The sequence below is a fragment of the Indicator indicator genome, chromosome 11 (assembly GCF_027791375.1).
Source record: "Indicator indicator isolate 239-I01 chromosome 11, UM_Iind_1.1, whole genome shotgun sequence".
In the NCBI taxonomy this organism is placed as follows: Eukaryota; Metazoa; Chordata; class Aves; order Piciformes; family Indicatoridae; genus Indicator; species Indicator indicator.
The window spans coordinates 17,499,042-17,525,690 of NC_072020.1; the positions used below are offsets into that span (position 1 = coordinate 17,499,042).

General features: G+C 47.3%; 1 protein-coding gene across 1 annotated transcript; it reads right to left on the minus strand.

Moving 5' to 3' along the window:
* Positions 1-3,400: 3,400 nt before the first annotated feature.
* NOD1 (nucleotide binding oligomerization domain containing 1) lies at positions 3,401-21,024 on the minus strand. Its single transcript, XM_054384937.1, has 11 exons — positions 20,821-21,024; positions 19,743-19,917; positions 16,294-18,097; positions 15,434-15,517; positions 14,502-14,585; positions 12,334-12,417; positions 10,332-10,415; positions 7,618-7,701; positions 6,978-7,061; positions 5,579-5,662; positions 3,401-3,473 (listed from the first exon to the last, which is right to left on the minus strand). Exons 1-11 carry the CDS (start codon positions 21,022-21,024, stop codon positions 3,401-3,403), a joined length of 2,844 nt encoding a protein of 947 aa, XP_054240912.1.
* Positions 21,025-26,649: the final 5,625 nt, after the last annotated feature.

Genomic DNA, 26,649 nt, shown 5'->3' on the forward strand with positions numbered 1-26,649 from the left:
AAAGGCAGGGAGGGAGAAATGGATTTCAAACAGCTCTTTCTTATCACCTGGCACGCCTCCATCAAAGCATCAAGCTAGCTTAATACACTGCTAGTTCCTTCAGTTTCCTCTCCCCAAATACTACTCTAACTTCTTCCCAAAAGACTTAGTTTCCTCTTTAAAATGTAACTCCCTGCCAGTGAACCCCTGGCTGGGCAGTATGGATTTCCTTACCATAGTGGTCACCAACACCCTCCTCTCTGTCCCTAAACCACTGGTTGGAAGTTACTACAACAGGCTCCCACAGAGGTCTGCTGCTGGAGGAGGCAATTTCTGCCCAGAGCAGCGGAAGGCATTCTCCAGCTGAGCTCCCTGGCAAGGGCAGAGCCCTGTGCTGGTACCTGCCTAGAAACCTCCACCCTGGGCAGCAGCTGCAGCTAAGGCAGACATTGGGTTGCCTCCAGTGCTGCCTGCACAGCTGGTGTGGGCATGAGAGACCCACCTGGCTGTGATGTTACTCCACATCTTCCTGAGGAGCCACAGCCTCTGTTCTAGGAGTGAGAGAAATGTAGAAGGGGCACACATGAGCCATGTGCTCCTGAGCACACGCAGGGTTTGGGTGGTGTATGGTGTAAGTGTGCTGGGGTGGAAGCAGTGCTGTGGCTACTCTGAACAAAACCAAAGTGCATTTCACCAAAGTTAGTTAGGTGCAGCGAGGGTGAGGAAAATGCAAAGAGTCCCCTGTGCAGGCAGGGGGTGCCTCCTCGTGTTGGTGTGTTGCTTCTCAACCCAAGAGGGTGCTGCTGCCAGCAGGCTGGTGGGAGCTCTTGATGGGATGTGATGCAGGGATTTATGGAACAGGTTCCTCTGAGCCTGCCTGCCTGTCCTTGCTTGCCCCACTCTGGAGAGAAGTCTGGTGTGGCCAGGGGCAGCTGAAGCACAGCAACAGTTACCACTCTTGCAACTCTCTCCATGGAAGATGGCAGTGTTAATGCATTAATTATTGAAGTCTGCACCAAAAGACAGTTGGATGTAATTAATGAAGAAATGCTCAGAGCTACTGTTAGTCTAAATTTCCCCCCCACCCCAATCACCTTCTGGGCAGCCTAAATTCTTCCTGCCAGGAATTCCCAGGGTTTTCTCTTCGATCTTGAGCTGTATGAGGGAGGCAACTGGTAACTAAATCCATGTCTGCCTTTGCATCAGGAAAAATTTGCTGGAAGTCATTCCAGTTCAGTAGGTGCAGGATCTTGTGTGTGGAATTTCAGTGTTGGCATCAAGTCCTACCCTCTTGCCTACAGCTGGCATGTGGGATGTGCCACCTCTGCCCCAAGTTGCTACGCCTGGGGGGTGAGCTGGGCAGCAGTGCTGGCCTCAGGCTGTTCCTGGGGTCTGTCAGCATGAGATAGTGATGCTGTAGGTGCATGTGCTGGCACCATGAGTGCAGACTGTTGATTGGTGCAGCCAGTGGTTCATGTCCACCTAGAGATGTTGAAGATGATTTTAGCAGGAAGGAGAGCAAGACATAGCCTGTGGCAGAGAGAGCAGGGAGGGAGGCAAGAGTCCCCTGCAGCAGCTGGAGCTAAAGCAAGGTGTTTTCTGCCCTGGCTTTTGAGTGCCCTGTGCTGGAAGGTCTCCTTCTCCTTCTGAGGCTACAAGACCTGAGCAATGTCTGCGCCTGGAGGGGTGCAGGCTGGAGCCTGCAGATCTCTGCAAACATCCCCTGGCATGTTTGTTCAGCGGAGGAGGTTCATAGCTCCATCCCACCCCGCAGGGAGAAGGATGCCTATGTCCAAAAGCCAAACAAGGCCTTGGAGGGCACTGCTTGTGAGGCGCTGTGCAGCTTGAGGTGTGCAGCTCGTGCCTACCATCTCCTTGCCAGCCAGCCAGTGGACAACAAGGAGCCTCAGCAAAAACCAAGTGAGAGGGAGTGTGCCTGCCCTGGTTTAACAGGGCATCTGTTTTCTGAGGGGGATGAGATCAGGGATGTGTGGGCAGGGAGGAGGGTTTGACATAAATAATTGCACAAAGCCCATCCTCAGCTGACACAAGATGAGTCATTCCCTGTAAAGGCAGGAGCAGAGAGGAGGCAGACATTAAAAGCACAGGGAAACTGCAGGCACTTGGTGCCTCTCTGGATCTGACCTATTCTCTTTTGAATCATCTTTTGTGCCTAGCTCCTGCCCTTCCATTTTCACCCTGATTCCAAATTTCTTCCTTTGAACGCATGCTTAAATTTCAACAAAGCCATTGTGCCCCCAGCCCCTTGCCTCCTTCTTAAAGATGGCTTCAACCAGAACGAAAAGGAAAATGCCAAGGCTTGGTCAAGCTTTGTCACCAAGCAGGAAAATCATTGTGGGGCCATTCCTTCTCTATGCAGCAATGAGGCATCCTCAGCCCCCTGCCTCAGTGGACCTGAGGGAGCAGTTTTCCTCTTTACCTGGGCCAGGACTGGCATCTACCAAACTCAAGATGACAGAGTCTGGCAGGTATTGGGAGTTTTGTTTGCTCCACTCCTTGAGGTCCAGCTCTCCTGGCTTGCATGGCTTCAGCAGCTACTGAAGTTGCTGCCTTTGGTGTACAGTTGGACTTAATTTAGCTGTTTGCAAAGGGTTTTCTGGAGCTGGAGCCCTGGCTCTCTGCCCTGTGGGGGACACTTTTGCACCAGGGCCAGGCTGGTGACAAACTATGTGGAGCTGAGCTCCAACCTGCCACCACTCACTTTGAGGCTCTCTTCAGCTGCTGCAGCCCTGTAACCAGCTCTGTCCCTGATCCAGTTGAAGGTGTCCCTGCTGAGTGCAGGGGGGTTGCACATGACCTTTGAGGGTCCTTTCCAACCCCATGCAATCTGTGACTCTGATGCATCCATTTCTCAACAAACACTGACCACTGTCTTCAAGCCTGCCTGTAGTGAGTAGAGAAAGAAGGGCCCAATTTCTAGGCAGGAGAGTGGTTTCTATGTTCAAATCAGCAGCACCACACAACTATTCTAAGCAGATCCTGTTATCATTTCCAGTTTTGTGAGCTTGGGAGGTTTGTGCAGCTTGTACCCTTTCTTGCACAGATATTTTTGCGTGTATATTTATGTATAAAAAGAAGTTGGAGATTATTTACCCAAGTTTAGATTTATTCTGTACATTGAAGTTATCAAAATGCAAACACCTACCAGCAGCTTTGCTCTGTAGCACTTTGCATTCCAGCTTCAAAGCACCACACAAACGTCAACTTCCCACTCACAGAAGGGTTAGGAGTAACAGACAGGGTAAGGGATGGAGCCCTCAGCATGCTCACGAAAAGGCAGCTCCTCACCTGTCACTCTTGAGCCATCAGGACTGCAGACTGAGAGCTGTCTAAACCCTGCAGGCCCAGTGTAGAAGCAGCCTTTGGAGCATGAAGCTTGTCAAAGTGGGAAATTCCTGGCTCAAAAGCAGATGATCCGCTCTTCGTTTTCAAAAGCTTTGGCCTCTTCTGGGCTTATCAGGTTCCCGTTCAGGCTGGAGAGGAAAAACAAAAGGTATGAGGCTGCTGCCCATCCCCTGTCACTGTGGCCCATCTTGTGTTTTTCAAAGGTTTTGGAGCAGATCTCACAGCTGTGCAAGGCCATGAGCTGTGTGCTTCCAAGTGGTACATGGCTGGGAACTGGCCACAGCACGGCTACTTCCAGGCTGCTTCCTCAGGAATAAAATCTGAACCCATAGCTAAACTTCACTGAGCTAAAATCACTGTTGGACACCCAGCTGTTTCCATTTCAGCATACAGCTGACAGAAGTCCTCATGATGGAGGGAAATTTAGATAGCCTGTAGAGCATCTTGTGTCTTCCTTAACAACATGGGAAGAAAACTGTGAAGAACATGGGCACTACTGATCTGAAATGACTTAGAGCAAACTCTTCAAGTCTGACTACAGAAAGTTAATCTGTGTTGATGTTCACACCCTTGACAAGGAGCAGCTTGCTCAGTGCAGCTTCCAGCAATGTTGAAACCATTTAGACTTAGGAAACGATAGACATTAAAGAACACCTCTGAAAAGTCAGGCAAGAATCAAAACCAGATTTTGGTCAGAATTATTCAGGTGAGACGTAGACCTGGAGTGGGTCCAGAGGAGAGGCACAAAAATGATCAGGGGGCTGGAGCACCTCTGCTACAAGGACAGCCTGAGGGAGCTGGGATTGTTCAGCCTGCAGAAGAGAAGGCTCCAGGCAGACCTAACAGCAGCCTGCCAGTACCTGAAGGGGGCTACAAGAAGGCTGCAGAGGGACTGTTTGCAAAGGCCTGCAGGGACAGGACGAGGGGCAATGGTTTGAAATGAGAGCAGAGCAGATTTAAATTGGATGTGAGGAACAAGCTCTGCACTGTGAGGGTGCTGGAACACTGCAACAGGTTTCCCAGGGAGGTGGTTGAGGCCCCATGCCTGGATGCATTCAAGGTGAAGGCTCTGAGCAAGGTGCTGTAGTGGAGGATGTCCCTGCTGACTGCAGGAAGGTTGGACTGGAGGTTTGGTTGGTTTGGAGGTCCCTTCCAACCCAAACCATTCTAGGATTCTATGAATTGACAGCTCTTCTGCAGCTGAAAGCTGCCAGTGGACTTTGGAAAAAGCATCTTTTACATCTCCAGGGAATCCAGTAGTCAGACAGTGAGTCACTGTCTTTCTGAGCAAGGATCCAGTGTCCTTTCTCCAAAACAAATATATACACTTCAAACTAAAGTTCACACTCAGTAATAAAGCAGCAGTGCTAACCCCAGCAAAGTTCTATCGACTCCTGAGCTCCCTGGTGTGAGGGAAGTAATGTGGCACTTGGCTTTGTGCCCTACAATGCCCAGGTATGATTATGGGATGCCCATCTAATCTCAAACAAACATTTCACATAAAGTTAATCTTCTTGTAGCTTAGCACTTGCAGAGCATTTGGAGCACCGCCCAAAGAAAATCCAGGCACAGATTCTACCAACCAATTTAGTCATGCTCATTAAATGGAACCATCTCCTGCTTGCTGGGATTTGGCTCCTGAAAAGCATGAGCATGTTCAGAAGGAAAAAAAAAAAAAACAAACAGTAAAAGCAAAACTTGGCTTAAAAATGTAGGTTCCAGTTCTACAAGCACACAGTCTGTGACTCTGATGCAGACAGATCATAGAATCCTGGAACTGCTTGGGTTGGAAGGGACCTCCAAAGGGCATCCAGTCCAACATCCCTGCACTCAGCAGGGACATCCTCCACTAGAGCAGCTTGCTCAGAGCCTTTTCCAGCCTCACCTTGAGTATCTCCAGGGATGAGGCCTCAAACAGCTCCCTGGGCAACCTGTTGCAGTGTTCCAGCACCCTCATGGTGTAGAACTTTTTCCTAACATCCAATCTCAATCTGCTCTGCTCTCATTTCAAACCATTGCCCCTCATCCTGTCACTGCCTGCCACTATAGCACACAGAGAAGTTCCAGTAACAGGAGTAATTTTTACCTGTTTGAAGCCCATAGCTGGACCCTTGCCTCCCATAAACTTGCTCTGATTTCTGTTTTTTTTTAGGCTGGAAAGTAGTAATGCAAAAGAAGTGCTTCAAGGAGAAAGAAAGTTTATAAAGTGAGCCTTTGAGGAAAGGATCTTTACCAGACTTCTTTAATAGTTGTGTTCTCCTTGAGTGCTTCACTGAGGTGCTTCACCCCTTTGGCTGTAATCTGATTCTGGATAAGCCTAGGGGAAAAAAAGAGGCATTTCATGTTAAACCAACATGAAACTGATTTACGGCACATGGACACTGTGCATTCAGCATGCTGTCACAGAGCAAAGCTGTCTGTGTGCCGCAAGGAGATGGCTGTGAGGATGGCATACAGTGCCGCTCGGGTGCCCCACAGGTACCTTCAGAAACACAGCTCACAGTCTTTGTCTTTTCCTTCTAATCTTGCAGGTGGCTGCATTCTGGAGATTCTGATCTTAGTCACACAGCGAGCACGTTTCAGCTAAAGCCTCTTTACTGCTATGGGGTTGTGATATTTGGACTCTTGGAGACAGCCTCACCTTGTAGCTCTCTTTTCTTACGGAGAACACTGAGATATTCTTTTAAGTGCCACACAGAGATTTCTCAGTATAGAGCCCATGCAGGCCTAGTGTTTTAGCAGATGTGATCTAGAGACTGCCAAAGTCTTCTATCTTGTTTGTCAGCCCAACAAGATGTTTGCAAAAGGCAGCGCTCAGTTTGACTCTGGTGTGAGCAGGTGCTGGTCCTAGTGAAGCCACCTTAGCAGCTATAAAGTCTCATCTCAGCTGAGGGAAAATAAAAGTCATGCAGAAGATCCTCAGGTAGCACAAGTGATAAAGCAGGAGGTAATTTATTAACCACTGCAGATCATCTCCCTAGCTAAAAAGGAACAAATGCCCCTCATCTGTGTGAGGAGAAAGCTACTCATCAGCCTACCCCAATTAGTGCTGATCTACCATGGTGTGCCACAGAGCTGTACCTTTGGGACTGCTAGAAATAATCCTTGGTTTCCTGGGGATTTATGTCTTTTAGGTGAGTGTCTTGCATGAGTAGAAGTACTAGCCCTAGAAGAAAGCATGGGGCAAATGGGACATGTATTGAAGTGTCTGTCATGTAGGTTCTTGGTTGAAGAGCTGAGGTTGCCACATCCATAGTATGGTGATAAAGAACCATAATCACAATATTCCATTGGCATCATAATATTCTGTCTTAATCATAATATTCTATTCTAGTTGTCTGCTTGTATTTCTTTCTAAAACATTTGTCTTTGAGGCCAGGGCAGTTCCCTAAGGAGAGATTAAATCAGTTAGTGGCTTCAAAGTTGCTGGTACACACTAACAGCTTCACTTCTTCCCTGTGTGAACACAAGCTAGACAGCAACTCGATTAACTTGCCATTAGAACTGTCCACAGTCTGTCAGCTGCATCAGGACCATGCACAGAAAGCTTACTGTGACCTACATAGACTTGGAAGGGGAAGCTTTAATGTGATGAGTGCCAAAGAGCCATGGCTCTGTGGAATGTGACTTACCATAAATGCACCAGTTTCTTGTTGACCTTCAGCATCTCTGCAAAACTCATTGCTGCCTCATCATCCAGCTCATTTTTAGTCAACCTAAGGGGGAGAGAAAAGGTTCCCTTAGAATGCTTGTGTGTAAAAGTTTCAGCCAGCCAAAGGGGGATGTTCTGTTCCTGCCCTGAGCAATCTGTAAAGGTTAGATACAAAGAGATGTGGAAGAGAAGCACTAGAGGTAAAAGAGACAAAAGTATCACATCTTTATTTCTCACAGCAGTGTGCTAATGATACGTTCTGATACCTTCTAGTGTCTAAAAAGTGGATGAGGTGTAGCAGAAAAAAAGTAGACATGTAGAGACAACACTGAAGAGTTGCAAAAACTAAGGACAAAGAACATGACTTCAGATGATGGAAGTGAGGGAAGATGGGGAAAACAAGATGGAGGGAGCAGAGCAAAGCATGACACTGGGACACATGTTGCTAATCCATACTCACATCTACATTCCTCCAAAGGGATGTATCTCATGTCTTCCTAGTAGTGAAAGCAAAGGGAATGAGGGGAGGGAGAGTAGGAGATGACAATGGGATTGCAAGAAATAAAATAAGGCTGCAGATCTCTCTGGATAAAGGAGAAGCAGATCCCAGTGTCAATTACCAGAATATTTTCACTGAGTCATTGTGTTGCAGAGCTTCAGCAATACTTTTGCCTCCCTCTGTGGTGATGCCATTGAGTGCAAGACTGTGAAGCAAAGATAGAAATGTGTTAGAAACAGCCAGTACCCTTTGCCTCTTCTTCCACTGCCAGATGCCTGAGGACATCCTGCACCACCTGCTTCCCACTTGTACAGGTCAGCATTTGGGTGTTTCAAAGGCTCACACACTTCACAAACCAGCAAGTCCTTAGGGCTTTTACAAGTGATAACAGTTCCCAGGCTGCAGCTTGAGTGTAGGTCCATCATGTAGGCCCTGAGGTTCCCTGTCACTGAGCTGCACTCTTGGAACTGACAGCTGAGTTGCACTCAGTGCTTTTGAGAGTCAAGGCTTTTAACAAGGAGCTTTGCTTAGCAGTTCAGGGGTTTTTCCATGCATTTGTCATCCCAAGTCCCTGTACCAACTGGGCACTTTGTTATTTAAGTCCCTGAGCCATCTGAATACCTAATTCTTCCAAATACCTTCTGCTGTGCATGGAGAGATGAGCCTGTAGATGCTTGCTTTCCATTAGAAACCACAAACATCTCCTAGCCTGCCTTTTCTTTCCTTCAATAGACATTGGCAAAATCATCCAGTTAAAAGTTATGCTCCAGGCTTTGAGAGTTCAAAAAATAAGCCCCCCTGCTGCCAAATACCAGGCCAGAGCCTGTAAATACCATGTGATCTCATAAACAGGTAGAAATGAGGATCAAGGAGGGCAATGGCACAACAGGTGTTAGGATGAGTCTCTCCCAGCTCCAGCTGCAACTAGGTATCCTCAGTCCATTGTGACTGGGCCTAAAAATGGCAAATATCCTGAAGTGAACTGAGGGAGCAAACTGATATAGGAGGGACTCTCTCCTATAATCTTTGCACAAAGCTACCACCGGTGCCAACTCTGATTTAAAATCATGAAGCAAGATTAACCAGTGGAAATTATAAAAATAAACCCATGTGCGAGCACACTGCAGAGCACAATCATAGAGGGAGTTGGATTGGAAATGACATCCAAAGGTCATCCAGTCCAACCGCCCCTGCACTCAGCAGGGACATCCTCCACTACAGCAGCTTGCTCAGAGCATTCTCCCACCTGACCTTGAATATCTCCAGGCATGGGGCCTCAACCACCTGCCTGGAAAATGTGTTGCATTGTTCCAGCATCCTCATGGTGCAGAACCTGTTCCTCACATGCAATCTAAATCTGCTCTGCTCTCATTTCAAACCATTGCCCCTCATCCTGTCCCTGCAGGGCTTTGCAAACAGTCCCTCTGCAGCCCTCTTGTAGTCCCCTTCAGGCACTGGCAGGCTGCTGTTAGGTTTGCCTGGAGCCTTCTCTTCTGCAGGCTGAACAATCCCAGCTCCCTCAGCCTGTCCTTGTAGCAGAGGTGCTCCAGCCCCCTGGCCGTTTTTGTGCCTCTCCTCTGGACCCACTCTGTCCAGTCTATGTCCTTCCGGCGCTGAGGGCTCCAGAGAAGACTCACCCTGCACAGGTACCAGCAAAACCTAGCCCCAGCCAGCACAGTTACTCCTCCTGATCTTTGCAAACACATTTACCAGTGTTGTTTATTCTTGTCTGAGAAACCCTCAGCCCTGTTTCAGGTTCAGAATGTGTTTTTTTTTCAAGCCTAACACATCTGGATGGGTTCTGCAATTATGAAAAGAGGGTTACTTCAGATAGTTTTTACGTTTAAACAGATCTAGGTCACTGCACCTGTTTGGCTTTTATCTGCTGGCAGAAGGAAGGATGAGGCACCAGCTCTGAAATGTCAGGAATAGGAAGTGGCAGCACTAAGCTCACGGAGCTCCCTAAACTCCCCAGGTGCCCTCTTTCTAAAGACACTGGTGTCATGTGCCACCTTGTGGGGAAACCAAAGAGCCTTGTCTGCTGCCTGGCTGTGGAGACAAATCTTAGTGCTCACCAGCAAGCCAGGGCTCCAGATGTGCAGAGGGACTGGCAGCCATCTCCACAACCTGCATTTGTAAGTCCCTAGCCAGCAGCTGGAAGTCTGGCAGGGAACAGGCTAGTTTACACTGGCTTATCCCTGTGCTGTGCTACCAGCTTCACCTATGCAAAGATCTCCAAAAGGTTACTTTGAGATGAACCCACTCTGCACCCAGCCTAGATTTGTGCCTCAGATTGACCTGGCCCAGATGCAGGACTTTGCACTTCGACTTGTGGAACCTCATGCAGTTGGCATTGGCCCACTTCTCAAGATCCTTCTGGATGGCATCCCATAGCTCCACTGGACTGCAGGATGAGCCCGAGTTTCAGAATGCCCCAGTCATTGCCCCTGTACAATTTATCACCTAAAGATGGCTTTGCGAAGCTACTGCAGCTTCTGGGCTCGTGGGGATTCCGAGCTCATGCTCCCAGATCAAAATGGTACCCACTGACCATGAGCTTCTACGTGTGCCAGTAACTCCGTGCTCCATGAGGGAAGGATGTGCAGATAGAGGGCAGGATTCCAGCCCTGCAGCATTTTTAACTTGTTTATTGGCTTCACAGGGCTCTTTGGTTCAGTCTGGCCCCCTGCTTGCACCACAGGCTGCTGTAACACAGCAAAGGCTGCAGACTCTGATGGCATTCCAAGCTAATTCTTGGTGGGAAGAGCCATCACTTCGAAGCAGGATGAGAAGGCCAGCACTGTGCCAAGCTGCCTGGTTCCACTGATGTTTTACCTCACATTTGTTAACCTGGGGTGGTTCCTCAGGGCTTCAGCAAACGCCTTTGCTCCTTCATCTCCAACTTGGTTACCCCACATCCTGGTGAAGAGAGGAGGAAAAGAGATGTCAAGTGTTCTGCCCTACTGCCCTCAGCATTGCACTCTCCCCTTTTCCCTCCCCCTCCAATTCCTTCACAGTCGTTCAGGCTTGTGAGAAACCTGGCAAGAGCCCTCACTACTAAGCCAGCCACCTTCCACTCCCTGCACACCACATCACCAGTCTCTGCTGACTCACCAGTACCCTAAGGCACAGCAGCAGCTCTAGGAGACAGCCTGCTGCAGCAGGAGTGCTTTTAGGCTTACCTTGTCCTGGACAAGCCCTCTGTAGCCCTAGAGCTTAATGGGCTAAAGGAGCTGCCATGATGAATACATCAAGTCCTAGATGCTATAATTTTTCTGCTCAGCAATTCCTCCCCATGCCCCTGCTGGAGTTCTGCTGGTACCTGCTGGGCACAGAGTGGCCTTTACACAGTGCAAAGTACAGCTCTTGGGAAAGACTTCCCAGATGCACTACTGCACAGGGACCCACAGCCAAATGGGTGACTTTCTGAAGTGACCTGCTCCTACAAGCTCCACTCTCCTTCACAACACTCTGGCAAAAGGGTTCCTTCAGTGTCACACCCAAGTGCTATCTATCTCTTGCCAGCTGATGAGGAAAATCAGTAACTCACCCTGGATACACAAAGGGTTAAGAGAAGGTAAAAGCTGCAGGGATTTGATCAACACTTACTAGCAGTACCTGGCTCGAATCTTTTCTATGCAGACCAGCCACTCAGAAAATTCACCCTGCATTGTGAGGTTTGAAAGCATCTCTGCCGAGGTGTAAGGGGTGGGTTTTTAACAGAGATCATGGCTTGATGACTCAGAGCCACAGTCAGCTTGATGGGCAATTAGCTGGCAGCTCTTTCGTAGTCAATTGAGCTTTGTGGTATCTAAACACATCTGCTTCCAGTAAGTTCCCCAGAACTTCCTTGCCCTTTAGACCCAATACAGTTTGTTATGTAAATGCTGAATATATCTGTCTAAACATTTCTGTCCAAGCTATTTTCAGTCCATTTGGAGGGACTATTTCCTCCACGGGAGAAAGCAGGAGCCCTTCACTGAAACCACAGCAAGTACAACACAGCAGGCCCACTTGAATGACAATGCAGTGGCCTGTACTTGTGAACTACTGTGGAACAATGACATTAAAGGCCACAAAGCTGACTGTTCAACTCTGATTTTCATATTTAAGGGTTACTCTGATATTCAGAATGGCCAAACAGAGGTTTGAATTCCATGTCTTCGAGCATTAGATTCTGAGAAAAATGTAGAACTGAAAAAAACTGGGGTTTGCCAGAGAAGAAGAAAAAAAAAACAAACCCAACAAAAATCAAACATTCAAGCTTAGCACCTCTCCAGAATAAAAGGACAGGGACTAAGGGTTTAGGGTACAGTCAGACCTCTCTCCAGTGACAGCAGACTCTCCAGTTAAGGACAGGCTAGAGAGGAGGATGATGGGAATTCCTTTTTGTTCTGCCAGCTTGCAACTTTATCAGAGGGTGACAATGACAACGATGACACTCAAGGTACATTGCCAATAGTCATAAAGCCCTCAGGCTTCAAAACTACCAAAATATCCCTAGAACAGCCCTGCTGCATTAAGGAAAGCAGCTTTACACACTGTCCTCTTGCTAGTGTGCCTCTCCTTTAAGGTTCTGTCACAAGAAGACAAAAAAAATACCAAAAGCAGACACAGTAAAACCCAACCTAAACATGTTGAGGCTAATAAAGCAGCCCTCATTTTCCCTTGGAGTGGAAAATGTGGCTCTGCTTCTACACCACTTGGTTGTAATGCTGCTGTTGTGGGGGAAAGAATAGCAGGAGAGAACATAAAAATGAAAGAAGGGATTCTAAGGCATTTACAGATGCCTTGCCAAGCCCAAGCCCTGACCTCTGCTCCTTAGCACTGAACTTACCCAATTTCAAAGATTGTCTTGCTCTTCTGGATGGCCTGGGCAAGGCACTTCCCTCCTTCACTGGTTATTTTGTTTGCCCCTATCCTGCAGGGAACACGTGAACTGGTGACACATCAGCTGTTACACCACCAACTCAGAGAGCGACCCAAGTATTTCAGGCTAATTAACTCTGGAAGCTAGCTATAGTTATCAAAGGCTAACCCAGAGCAAAAGAATGTTGCAGGCCTTTGATTTGACCTTTGATTAGAAGCCATCATTTTATGTTGTCTTTCACACATTTTGTTTCTCAGCCCTCCACAGCAGAAGTATTTCTGTCAGTTCTTGGGTTTGGAGCTCAGTATGTCAGAAACGAGCTTTAAGGAGATGATCCCCAAGCCAAGGGTCCCTGACAAGTTTTTAATCTTATTTGTACCACCAGAAGTTGCCACAGAGTAGGTGAATTACATGAAGCATATTTCGTGGTGCCACAGGGAACAACATTTTCTTGATTGTGTGGCTGCAGAGGAGGCTGCAGCTGATAACCATAGACTGTGACAATGCCAAGTATTGCTCTTCCAAGCACAGGATGTAGGTAGTGCAGCCTTGACTGTCCCTGGCTGGCACTCTATTGAAGGCTTGTGGGGTTTTTTCTGTCCTGTGTGGACCTATCAAATGGCTGGAGTTCAGGGAAGAGATAAGTCTCAACTGCTATACACTGATGGAAAGAACAAACCAAAAGCCCCTCAACTCCACTATGTTTTTGTCAAGTAGAAATGGGTAGTTGACTGACTTCAGGCAGATTAATAGATTCACAGATTCATAGAACAGTTTGGGTTGGAAGAGACCTTAAAGAACATCCAGTTCCAACCCCCCTTGCCATGGGCAGGGACACCTCCCACCAGCCCAGCTTGCTCAAGGCCTCATCCAGCCTGGCCTTGAACACCTCCAGGGAGGGATATCCAAAACCTCCCTGGACAACCTGTTCCAGTGTCTCCCCACCCTCACTGTAAAGAATTGCTTCCTGTTCTCCAGTCTAAATCTGCCCTCATCAAGCTTTAATCCATTCCCCTCTCATTCTATGACCACAAGCCCTTGTAAAAAGTTCCTTGGGGCTTTCTTGTAGCCCTCTTCAGGTACTGGCAGGCTGCTCTAAGGCCTCCCCACAGCTTTCTCTTCTCCAGGCTGAACAGCTCCAACTCTCTCAGCCTGTCCCCATAGGGGTGGTTCTCCAGCCCTCTGATCATCTTCGTGGCCCTCCTCTGGACCTGCTCCATCAGCTCCATGTCCCTCTTACGCTGGGGGCACCAGAACTGGATGCAGCACTCCAGGTGGGGTCTCATGAGAGCAGAGTAGAGGGGCAGAATCACCTCTCTCATCCTGCTGGTCACATTTCTGAACACACTGTACCTCAAAATAATCTCTGGGGCCCCTATGCAGCCTGAAAGTAACCATCTCCACACAGGCTTTTCTGGGTGAGTTAAAGAAGCCACCTGCTCTGGTAAAGCAGTGACAGACCCTGAGTGCTCTTGGCTTCCAAAAGTCTGCAAAGATTTCTAGTGGGAAGGATGTGGCCAGTGTGGGCTTTCAGAGCAAGTTAGTGACCAGAACCCAAGTGTCTCTGACATTGCTGTAATTTCTGCTCTGGTCATAATGAACCCATTGGTTAATGATCTACCTTTATGACAAACCTGTGCTGTGCACGGCCAGACGCTGTTTTCTTGGGAAATTCCAGGAATTGCAGGGAATAGCTAATCAAGGGGATTTGGTGAATTCCAGAGTTCAGGTATGACACCAACACATCCTGACTCCAGTGGCCCAGAAAAGATGAGATACAGAGAAGTCTGATACTGAACCCAAGTGGATCTGCCTGTTGCAAGGGGCAGCAAGGTTCATGCACCTCTTCAACCTCAGTCAGGTGCCCAGACTGAATTTAGGTAAAGAACAAGTCTCATGCTCTCCTTTTGCTTATTGCCACATTCCTCCACTAAGGACTCTGGACTCAGCCAAACTATTTTGACCTCCTACCATTCACTGCCAGACTACTGTAAAAGAACAGTCAACAGCAACCTAAGTTACATTTTACTGGAAATATGACTTCAGTCTTTTTTCCACTCTCTCTCCCACTTCAAGTTGCTTTACCTTAGTTAGGATACTGTAGGGGGGTGGGGTGGGGATAAAATCCAACATACTTTACATATTCCAGGCTTGAACACTCTTCAATGAGTTTTGCAACATATTTGGCTCCAACATCAGTGATTTGATTGTTGTATAAGCTTAAAGTAAAATCAAATTGGAAAAAATAGGTTATTCCTGCTGTTACTTTAATCTTTACAAGCTGAATATTTTATATTTTACACATAGCATCAATCTTTTTTTGTGTGGCTCTGGACACATTTGCAGTTGTTTGTATTTCTATTTTTATAGACAATTGATATTGTGAAGGGCTAAATATAAAATACAAGGAGACCAGACTGTAGATCATAGGAAAACAGTTACATGATTGGTTTTTTAATAAGTAGTCTCCCCAAGCAAACAAAGCTTCCCTTTATTCCTGTGCTAGTACAGAAATAATATTGCCACAAGTCAGAAGAATGGGATTTTTTTGTCTTTTAAAAGTCATTAAATCCCTTTGCAAATATGACTGAAAATCAGAGAGTTCAGCAGATGTGCTTCCATTAGGACACTAAAGAAGGGAGGCAATCATGTTTGCATCTCCAAAAGTCCTTTTTATGTGGCTGTTTAGCCAAGAGCAGGAAGTCAGGGCTGTTGGCCCAAAGCTGGGTTCTTTACCCAGTGTGCAAAGATCAATCAACACAAAGAGTTGAGATTTATAGAATTCATAGAATGGTTTAGGTTGGAAGGGACCTGAAAGATCATCTAATTCCAGCCCCCTGCCATGGGCAAGGACACCTCCCACCAGCCCAGCTTGCTCAAGGCTGCATCCAACCTGGCCTTGAACACCTCTAGGGAGGGGACATCCACAAAATGCCGCTTTTCTTATGTGTAGCAAACAAGGAGCTCGCTGTGGCTTCCAGCCCACCTTTGTGTACCAATACTGTCAGCAGTGCAACTTTATTTTCTAGTATCAATATCTAGTGTATTGCTCCCAATTGATACATACCCCAAGAAAGTCACAATTTGGTACTTGGAGAGTTCTTCACACAAGATCCTTACTCCATGATCTGTAACCTGATTTACACTGAGCCTGGAAAAAAAGAAAGTTTGAATTGGTATGATTACAGTTGTGCATCACCCAGGAGTTAACGAATGACTGAAAGTCATTAAGAACATTAGGTCCTTATGCCACCAGTTTCATTTGGCTCACTCCAAAACCAACAAAAACCAAAAAGCCCCAGATCTCCAAGGTAATGCTCTGGAAGTTGTCCGCAGAACTGAAAACATCCCTGGAGGTGCTGGTGGTTGAGAAGCTGGACATGAGACAACAGTATGCATTTGCAGCCCAGAAGGCCAATGGCAGCCTGGGCTGCATCAAAAGCAGCCTGGCCAGAGAGAGAGAGAGGGAATTCTGCTCCTCTGCTCTGCTGAGACCTCACCTGCAGTGCTGTGTCCAGCTCTGGAGCCCTCAACACAGGAAGGACATGGACCTGATGGAAAAGGTCCAGAGGAAGGCCGTGAAAATGATCAAGGGGCTGGTGGAGCTCTGCTACAAGGACAGGCTGAGGGAGCTGGGGGTGTTCAGCCTGCAGAAGAGAAGGCTCCAGGCAGACCTAACAGCAGCTGGCCAATACCTGAAGGGGACTACAAGAAGGCTGCAGAGGGACTCTTTGCAAAGGCCTGCAGGGACAAGATGAGGGGCAACGGTCTGAGATGAGAGCAGAGCAGATTTAGATTGGATGTGAGGAACAAGCTCTGTACCTTGAGGGTCCCCATCTTTCTCTGCTTTCAAAATCAATTTCTTCAGCCCAGCAGTTTATGGAACAAACCACAGAAAAGCAAGGCCCTGCTCAGCCAGACTCCTACCTGATGACTGCAAGCTTGCTGAAGCAGGGCAGCAGCTGCTTGACTCCATAGTCGTTGATGTTGTTGTTGTCCAGGTCGAGCGCCAGGCGCCTGGGGACGTGGTGCAGCAGGAAGGCGATGGCGCGGCAGTCGGCAGCACAGGCGCTGCAGTAGGTCAGCTTGATGTAGTTGGCCTGCATGCGCCTGGCCACCAGCCTCCCCACCTTCTGGCTCTGCATCTCGTACAGGCACCGCAGCATCCACATGAAGTTGGGCTGCACCTGGATCTGGTTGTAGGTCGGAAGCCTGGAGCGAGTGTAGCCCTTCAGATGGGATTTCGTGCTCTCCCCAAAGTAGGTGACCAGCGTCTTCCTCTTCCTCTTGATGACCCCAGGCAATGCTAAATGTTTGAGGAGCTTCTGCTTGGCTCTGGACAGCAGGCCACAGAGAAACAGGTTGGTGAAATGGAAGTGCTCGTTATTCTGGAACGGATCCCCCTCTGCCAGCTGCTTCCTCAGCCAGGGAATACGGAGGCAAGTCGACTGGACAGACTCAGTGGAAGAGCATTCATTGAAGAACTGAAGCAGCTCCTTGGCACTCACTTTCTCTTCAACAACCAGGAAGAAAGCTGTGAAAAAGGACTGGAGGGTCAAGTGCAAGAACTCGTAAGTGGCCTGATCGTCACAGCCACCGTAACCTTTAACTGTCCTGAGAAAGCCCAACTGCAAATCTCCTTCAGAGATGTTTGCTAATGAGACCTCGTCCTGCTTGAAGATAAAGAAAGAGTTCCCCATCCCTTTGTATGCCAACTTGCCCAAAGTCAGAAGAGTTTCCTTTCTCAATTTGAACACCTCCGCTCGGCTCCTGGTGTTGTTCTTCAGCAAGCTTGTTTTCAGAGATCGGTTCAGATGGACTTCAATCATGAGCAGAAACACATCTGTTAATGTAACAGAACAGTCTGGAAGCTCATGGCTCTCAAACATGGAATGGAAGTGTTCATAGCTTTTAAAGATAATCCAACAAAATAAAGGCACTGAGCACAAACTGCAGAGATTTGGGTTTGCTTCCAACTGGTCCAATACCAGCGCTTGCAGCCTCTCGTCTCTGAAGAACATAGCAGTGTATTCCTTCAGGTTACTGCAGGAAAAACCACGCAGCAACACTTTCTTCCTAATGATATTTCTTTGGATCTCAGTTCCTGTCCTAGCTGTAAGAATCTTCTTGGATCCCTTTAGAAGCTTTCCTCTGAGAAGGCTTACCAGCAGTGCCAAAGGGTGGATGGATTCGTTGGGTGAACACACCTCAGGCACACTGCTGAGGTCAAAGCTGGAATAGATCTCATCAAAGCCATCAAATGTGAAAAGAACTGTGTGAGGGAATTGCAAGATGTGATGGAACACCTCCATGGGGTCCTGGTCTGGGTAGCAATTATATTTGAAGAGTAGGTCTTGCAAACATATAGCTTCATCTTCCTTAAAGCAACTGAACATCCTACAGCAGAAACGGAAGAAAAACTTGGCCCCTATATCCAATTCTTTCCTGGCCCAAAGGCTTTGTATCCTTTGCAGCAAGATGGATTTTCCAATTCCTGCATCACCAAAGACGTAAATTGTTTCTCCGTCTTCATTAATTAGCCCAACTGCATCATCAAAAAGGGCTTCTAATTGACATACTTGGCCTAGGCTCTCATTGGTGAAACTGACCAGCTCCATGATACTGGGAATGTAGATGTCTTCCAGCAGCATCTCTTCCCTCTGGCTGTAGGACATCACGAACTTGGAGTCCCGGCCCAGCTCATCTCTGAGCTTCTGGCAATACCTGCTGACTGAAAAGACAGTAAATCAGTACAAAAAAGGCTACCAGTAAACATCCTATCTATACAATGAGCTTCTTGGGAACTCAGAGGGGGTAATAAGCAAAAGTAATTCTAATGTAAAATTGGTTCTTTGGCAGATTGCTTCTATTTGTGCTGCCATCCTCATCCTCTCGGGAAATTTGGGTGCTGATGAAAGGTCCTGTGTAAGCTACTGCTTCCTGAAAGCTGTTCCTGACACTGCAGTGATGTGAGGGGCTGCTATCTGTGGAGCAAGTCCAGAGGAGGGCCACAAAAATGATCAGGAGGCTGGAGCACCTCTACTACAAGGACAGGCTGAGGGAGCTGGGGGTGTTCAGCCTGCAGAAGAGAAGGCTCCAGGCAGACCTAACAGCAGCCTGCCAGTACCTGAAGGGGGCTACAAGAAGGCTGCAGAGGGACTGTTTGCAAAGGCCTGCAGGGACAGGACGAGGGCAATGGTTTGAAATGAGAGCAGAGCAGATTTAGATTGGATGTGAGGAAGAAGTTCTGCACCATGAGGGTGCTGGAACACTGCAACAGGTTTCCCAGGCAGGTGGTTGAGGCCCCATGCCTGGAGATATTGAAGGTGAGGCCAGAGAAGGCTCTGAGTAAGCTGCTGTAGTGAGGGATGTCCCTGCTGAGTGCAGGGGGGTTGGACTGGATAACTTTTGGAAGTCCCTTCCAACCCAACCCATTCTATGACTCTATGATCTTCCAGCTGAGATTCAACACCAAGCTCCTGATCCTTTGTTAAAGGTTGCTTAACTCTCTACAAAGGCTTGTTGAGGTTGTTGGTCACTGCCGAGTTGAGGCATCTGCCTTCCACTGGATCTGTATTTTACCTGCCATTTCTATCAGGTGATTATTCTTTCCTAAATTTTTGTTCATTTTTACTACTGTAAAGAGAAGGCATGCATTTTGGAAACCAGGTACCAGACACCTCAGGCAATTTGACCAAAAAAGATCTTGGTTATTGTGCAGTGCTGGCCTGGATTTTCACTGCCACAGAAACTTCACTTCAGGTGGGGGCAAAGTAATTACTATATTCATGTAGTATGAAAAACCTCTCAAGAGGGGAAACATTCATTTCTGCAACACTCTTTACTTTTGGTATAACTCACCATTCAGGATCACAGAATAATTTGGAAGGCACCCCAGAAGGTTTCTTGTCCTACCTTCTGCTCATAACAGGTTAATTTATGAGATCAGATGAGATTACTCAGGTCTTTATCTAGTTGGAGACCACATAGCCTCTCCAGACAACCTGTCTCATTGCCTGACTGTCCTTGTCACACACGACTGGCTACTCCTCTGCCAAAACATCACAGTGTTGCTAATCAATTGTAGCAGGAGCCTAGGAGACAGGACAGCTGGCACAAGGTGGTGATGCCATTCTGCTGCACATCCTCCAGTGAAGGCAAGAAGAGCCTGACTTGAGCAAGCCAGGAGGCAATACATCAACAGGGCTGCTCTCTCCTACAGTGGCCTCTTAATTCTGTACCTACCACAGCTGGTGAGCACAGCATCCATGCAATTATCTCCCCTGGCTGTGCCTGCCTGGACTCTTTTACTCTTCTGTCATCTGGTTAGAGCTCCCTAGAGTTCTAAGGGAAGGGAAATAGATGCATGGCCTTACCTGGGTCTGTATTTACCACAGGTTTACTACAAATATACTCTGAAGGCTCATAACCTATTTTATCCAGCCAAGGCTGAAGCTCATAATAAGCATCAGTAACTTTCTGCAGGACAAGGATGAAATATTCTGAAACTTCTTCTCCCTTGCTTTGAACCAAGTCCAGAATTTTGCGAACCTGAAGAAAGAGCACACAAAAGGTCATTGACACATAGCATTTTGTCACGCTTACACCTCTAGACTGCTCTAAGATACTTTTTGGGATGGAACAGGGGATGAAAACTACAACTGGTGCTTCAAAAACCTGAATTCAAAACGTAGCTCTGAATTTGAACCGTCACAAAACCCACCTGCTATTTGTACTTGGATATTGCAAGAGAATTGGCTCTGCAAGTTAAAATCTGATCTTATAGCTAAATCACATGCTAACCAGAGACAAAAAGGATAAAGACCATGTCTCAAGAGGGAACCTTCAGGATTTCATCAGCCTGGCTAGATGCTGTATTTTAAATCCCATGTTGGTTGAAATAAAAAAGGAGTGGTTTCTCAGTGTCCTAAAAATTCATATTCTGGCTTGTAAATACTCCAGTCACACTTAGCTTCACCTCAGGATCCAGCCAGATCCAGAGCAGTGTAGGAAGAATATCTCTCTGCATCTTAATGCAGATCCAAACCCCCACAACTCTTCACACAGCAATTCACTTCTACTGCAACTCACTAAAACTGATGGCTACCAGGCAGGGGCTGGAGTGGTTCAAGAGTAAGCTTTACCTCTAAGGGCAAGGCAGAGTATGTGCAACAGGGCAGCTCTAGCACCAGACAGAGGAAGCATTTTGGGGCCCATTTTGAATGTATGAAGCCTCTTCTTGCTGTCAATGAATGAAACCAAATAAAGGGTTTCTAGAGACCATAGTCTCCTGTGGGCTGAAAGGCAGCACAGAAAATAGATGGGATTTCCTGACAATTGGTATGTCCTGAAAAGTGGACTTCCACTGAATCTACTTCACTTACACTACTCTAAGTTTACCCCAGTGGTAAGCTGAAAGTGACAAAAAGCTGGCTAGTGAAATGCAAAGAATACCTTATCTGCTTGAGTTGGAAACTGGACAACAATTTCTGCATCTTCAGTGGAGAAATAGCCATTCTTCAGCAAGTTGTCAATCAGACACTGCGTGTTTCGGATTCTGCTGACCAGAAGTTCTCGGTACACCTTCAGCAAAGCAATGAAGGATGGAGGACTTGCTCCTGGGGGCTTTTCCAAGTTAGCACAAAGGTAGCATTCCATAGCTGAGAGTGAGAAGCTGCTCCACCTCGCCTCATCTTTGACAAAGTGCCCACATGCAGGGAGAAGTCAGCTTGGAGTTGGCTTTAGGGAAACAAACCATCTGTCCTTCACCTTACCCAGCCTGTCAGAAGGAATTGGACAGAACCTCAGTTTAATCCTTGCCCTGTGCAGATACATCCTTCAATCAGCCATCAAACCCAACCTCTGCACAGTATCATGATCAATTTCAAGAAAAAGTTTATTTTTTTGTATTTCCATTTATTTGGTCATGTTTTGGACAAAAAAATCCCTACAGCAGGTAATCCTCCCTCTGTACAAGAACTTTACTCAAACACCACCACTGCCATTTGCTTTATTAACTGCCTGCACTTAGTGCATAATTTAATCCTTTTTATTAGCTTTTCATGTTTCAATAGACAGAGCAGGGCATCTGTCCAAACATATCTGGACAAGGAAATAAATGGAATAAAATTATATTTCACAGCAATTAATTTTGCAGGAAGAATCAATTTAGAGTGGCAACTCACTTTGCTTTCTCTTTGCTGTGACAACAGACCCTGAACAAAGTGTTGCTGGTGTGGTGAACTGTCCCCGTATCGAGGCCCTGCAAACTCCCAGACAGTTCCAGGTAGGCTAGGAGAATACATTGAGCTTCAGAGCACCAGGTTGGAGAGGCAGCAGTGAGGTTGGGGCAAAAACAATGACCAGCTGTTTCTATGAAGAAAGCCAAGTGTAAAATGATGCTAACAGGAGACTTCAGAGGTAATACACCACTTGGGGACACAGAGCACATTTCCTAAAGCTATTGGTTCAGTATGTCCCCCTAGGGAAAAGAACGCTCTGGGGGAGCTTAGAGCTGCCTTCCAATACCTGAAGAGATCTTATAGGAAGGCTGGAGAGGGACTTTCCATAAGGGTGTCTAGCAATAGGACAAGGTGGAATGGTTTGAAGCTGAGGGAGAGTAGGGTTAGACTGGATCTTAGGATGTTCTTCAGTGAGAGGGTGGTGAGAGAACCCAAACCATTCTATGATTCCATGATTTCAACGCTACATACCTACATTTAACAACCATGGGGGAAATCAGTTAGCTCAAGATTTCAGAAGGCAAGTATGTCCTAGCTTACAGCTGCTGACCTGCACAGATGCAGGTAGCTGCTGCATTAAAGAACTGAGCCCTGCAAAGGCTGAGACCAGGCAACTCTTTTGGATCACAGCCAATTCCCAAACTGCAAAACTCTCTCAACCAAGGGAACGTAACCAAGTGATCTGACTTTCTTACCACATGAGTGACTGACTGCAGTTAGTGGGACAGACCAGCCTTTCATTATGCCATTCACATGACCGACCCATCAGATGAAGTGACTGATATCTGAGTCACTCAGCTTCCTAGCAGCCACACTGGCACATCTCTTTGTTCCCGAAAGCTCATTTCATAGATGAACTCTATCATGATGACCCAAAAATGTTGGAAACATTGTTTACTCTGAAGCTTTATCAAGCTTTTTAAGAGATAGAGTCACCTTAAAACACTGGCAATAGAAATACTGACCTTTTTCTTTCAAGATACAGCCTCTACCTAACGTTCCCTGCTTGCTTTGGTTATTCTAGGACCATATCATCATAGTGCAGCATTTTCTTTCTTCCTACTTTGTGAGAAGAACTGAGGCAACCCCCCAGGAAATACTAATGAACCAAAGTACTTCATGTGTACAGAAGAAATAAAAGTATTTTCTTCTCTCTTTCAGATCTATTTAGCTTCTCACCTATCAGTACCATCAAGTCCTTCTCTGCAGGGCTGCTCTCAATCTCATCACCCCTAGCCTGGATTGATCTCTAGGATTGCCCAGACCTAGGTGCAGGAGCTTGCAGTTATGCTGCTAGGTTACACATCAGGTGTGTTTAAGGGTAAATGCTTAGGGAGCTTATAAATCTGCATTGAAGTCACTTCCATAGCAGAGTGCACACACGGTGTTGTGTTACCTTGGGCACTCCAGATGCGGGATTCAATTCCAGTGTGGTTCTTGTGACCCATGTGGTATCAGTTATGGGGACACTGTTGGAAGACTGAGATGTACATCACTGTGAGCCACCTCAGTGCATTGACCAAGGTCTAACAACAGCCACTCTTGAGAGCTACTGCCTCATTTCTGGAACTGTTCCAGGGCTATGAAATTTTTTATTTCATTTTCATTTTTTTTCTGAAAGCCCTCTCAAGGCTCTTACAATTCTTTGTAAAACATTACTAGAAGATGGTAAAGCCAGATCACCTGTTCTAACAGCAACAGCTTGTGAACACATCTATTTACATAAATTAGCATTATCATCCAGGTTGGTACATAGAGGGACAGATTTGCAAATCTGATACAGTGGCTGCAACAGCAAAGCACCTAAGGAGGAATGGAGACAAGAGAGCTGATACCTGGGTGAAGCAAGAGTCTGTTATGGGGAGGCAATGGGAGAGATGCTTACAGGGTAAAAGCTTCCTGTCTGGGAACAGAATGGACCTCTTGTTCTTGAGAGGAAAAATAAAAACCAGTGATTTACTCAAGAGACTCCTTCCTTCAGTGTTGGAGAGGAAATTCAGCTAGACGTTTTGAGGACAGCAGCTTTGGTCAAATGAACTACCAGGAATGGAAAAGAACCAGAGAGCAGAGTGCTCATCCATCAGTTCTAAAAGCACAGTAGGGAGAGAAGACAGGGCCTTGGCTAAACGAAGTGTCAATAGGAAGAGGCAACAGCAAGTCTGGCAAGAGATGCATGTTGTAAGCCTGCATAGCTGAGAATAACAAAGAGGAAGCAAGAAGAAGATCAGGCCATGAATAAGGAGAGAAATGAGAAAGGGAAATGAAAGTTGTCATAGTAAGAGGTATGGTAAAAGTATCAGTGCTTACAGCAAGGTTTGTGTAAGCCATGCCAGTAAACTGCAGTGGTGCTGATGGCCTCTGCAGGAAGGCACTGGCACTTTTATCTAGTGGTTCTTCTGACTTCCCTCTGTTCTCAGCGTTGTGCGAGCATACACACATTTATATCCTTCCTAGCCCTGCCTCTCTCATGTAGTCTTTTCACTGAGATCCTCTTGCTCTTCTTCTAACAGAACTCATGCCTGTTCAACTTCCAGGGCTCCAAGTCCTCTGGCAACTAAGAATATGCTGATTTATCACAACAAGGTCTTACTGAATGTAAAAGCTATAGATAAAGGTGCTGAAAGATCTTGAAGAGCTAAAAAAACACTTCAACTTTTGGGTGAACTTAGGAATTCACTCCTCATTGAGATGGTTGTTCCCAAAGAGACTGCACAGGATGAAGCTGTGTAAAGGAGCAAATTAACTAACAGCTATCCCTTAGCAGCCAATATAAGACAAAACTAGAATATTTCTGAAGAGATGAAAACTCAGTCAGTATTATCTATTCTGTAGTCTTGCTATTCTGACAACAGCTATTGCTCTGAACTGCCTGTGAAAGAAGGTCCTGTGCCACACAGCCGGTTACCCACTGCCAGCAGCTGCACTGTCTCCCGGACTCTCCCAACACCTCACAGCCAGACAACAGTGCGGCATCGGCAGAGACCCCAGTGTCAGCCCAGGCCTAGTGGGGTCCCTCTTGGCTTAGCCTTCTGGCTGTGGCATGCAAAATGCAATGAATTGTTCTTAGAGAGGTGGCTGTATGAAAGCTGCTCTGTTTCACGTAAAAATCTGTGCCTGTTTGTGTTGGTTTTTTTTTTTTTTTGAACAGTGCCAGGCTCCCCGCTGCAGAGTCGTTACAGCAAGAGGAGAACTGGTGACTCTGGCGTGTTCTGTCCTTAACGACAGTAGGCTAGAGTCTGTCAGGCCAGTCGTAACCCCACTGTTGGCTATCGCCGGCAGAGACAGGAAGGTGACCGATTTCCACACCGTGTTTCACGTGTGCACATGCTACACACACGACACCTCCGCCCTCCGGGACCGTGCCACCCGCGCTATTTCCTCCCGGCCTCGCTGCTGCCTGTTGCCGGAAGGCGGCAGCTGCGGGGGCACTCTGCCGGTGCCGGGTGGGCCCCACTCCTCCGCCCAGCACCGCCGGCCACACAGCAGCCTCCTCCCCGGCGCAGGGGGGGCTGCCGCAGGAACACGGAAGTCCCAATGTTTTCAGTTCAGAACTTCGGCGGGAGGCAGACGCCAGCGGGAGCCTTCACCGCGGCAACAGAGCGTTTCGCTTTAGGAAAAGCCGAAACTTTGCCCCCTCCCGCAGCTGACCGCTGCCTAACGCCCTCCCGCTGCGCCGCTCACGCCTCGCCATACGGCAGCTGCTCTCCCCACCCCGTACGCCGGTCCCGAGTGGTGCTCGAGGTGGGTAGCAACCCCTGCCTCTGCCCTGGCACTCACCGCAACGGCGAAGCGAAGGAGGTGCGGGAAGGAACGGGGCGGTAGCCCGCCACAGGTGCTCCTCCCCCAGCTCCCGTCCCGCAAGGAGGGAGCTTCTGCCCCACCCTGTCTCTCCTCTCAGGCCGGGAAACGGCTCCGCCCCGCGGAGGCACGACCGAGGGCCTCCCCTTCAAGACCAGCGCTTTTCTCTCCTCACACCGGCGTGGAAGGAAGGCTCCTGCCCCGCCAGACGTGCGACGGCCTGCCTTTCCCCGGCCCTCCTGAGCTCCCACCGGTTTGCTCGACAGGAGGCGTCTAGTTCCTTCTGTCAGCTCCTCTCAGGGAGGCTGCCACGATGTATTTTTTTAATTTCTTCCTGCAAGAGAAGTTTTAAAAAGCTTTGCCCGCCGTCCTTAAATTATATCCATTAAAAAAGGCAAATACCTAATGGAAGTTCCAGTTACATTTCCACGTCAGGGAGCTTTTGCTTACACAAGTGACACCCTCCTGAGGCAAGCATTAAACAGACAGGGGACAGGGCTGGGCATCACTTTTTTTGGACTCTGTTTTATTGACTTTCAGACTAGGCAGTGCCAGTAAAGCACATCTTCTATTACAGGCACCATGCCCCACGCTGGGAATGGGCATATGGCATCAGGACAGCACCTGCACACCCCTGGCAGAAGCTTACAGATAAAAATAAGCGAAGTAGACACAGTAAGTCTGTTATTTTGTGATGTTTTTACCTAACCAGGCACACAGAAGATAAGCCAAAGTTCAGCTCTTTGACATCTTCCAGGCTGCCAAATTTTCCTCTTTCCCCACAAACTACAATGGTTGCCAAACACCACGAAGGTAAAGTACTCTAAACCCTACAAGAGCTTCCAGATATGCAGGAAATGGTCAAAGCTGTGGGAAAAAGAGAGGGAAAGTCTGTTCATCTAAGGTTTAAGAAACAAGGGGGGGTGGGGGAAAGCACTTGGACTCACAAGATACTTCCTGATTTCACTGGACATATAAGATCAAGGTTGCTTAGGTAAGCAACATACCAGTCAAGAAGGTAATTAAGAAAAACCCTGGAATTACTTAATTAAAATGGACACCCAACCCTGTCACCTATGATGATCGCTAGACACAGAAAGGAAGAGACCATTAAGCTTTGAAAGAGTTCCTTCGTTGAATATTGGCTACAGGCCTGGGTTGCCTTTTGGACTAACTTTAAAAAAAATGAAGGTAATTTAAAAATATATAAATTCCTTCTTTCTAAACTATATAAACAAAATCA

What these genes read in the sequence shown, in the direction of transcription:
- NOD1 (XM_054384937.1), bottom strand. Translation starts at nt 21,024, where the DNA reads ATGGAATGCTACCTTTGTGCTAACTTGGAAAAGCCCCCAGGAGCAAGT. An exon ending in TTCCAACTCAAGCAGATAAG is followed by an intron (nt 19,918 to 20,820) that starts GTATTCTTTGCA and finishes CTCTTTCTTCAG; the next exon opens with GTTCGCAAAATTCTGGACTT. An exon ending in CCCAGGTTAACAAATGTGAG is followed by an intron (nt 7,702 to 10,331) that starts GTAAAACATCAG and finishes TTTGCTTCACAG; the next exon opens with TCTTGCACTCAATGGCATCA.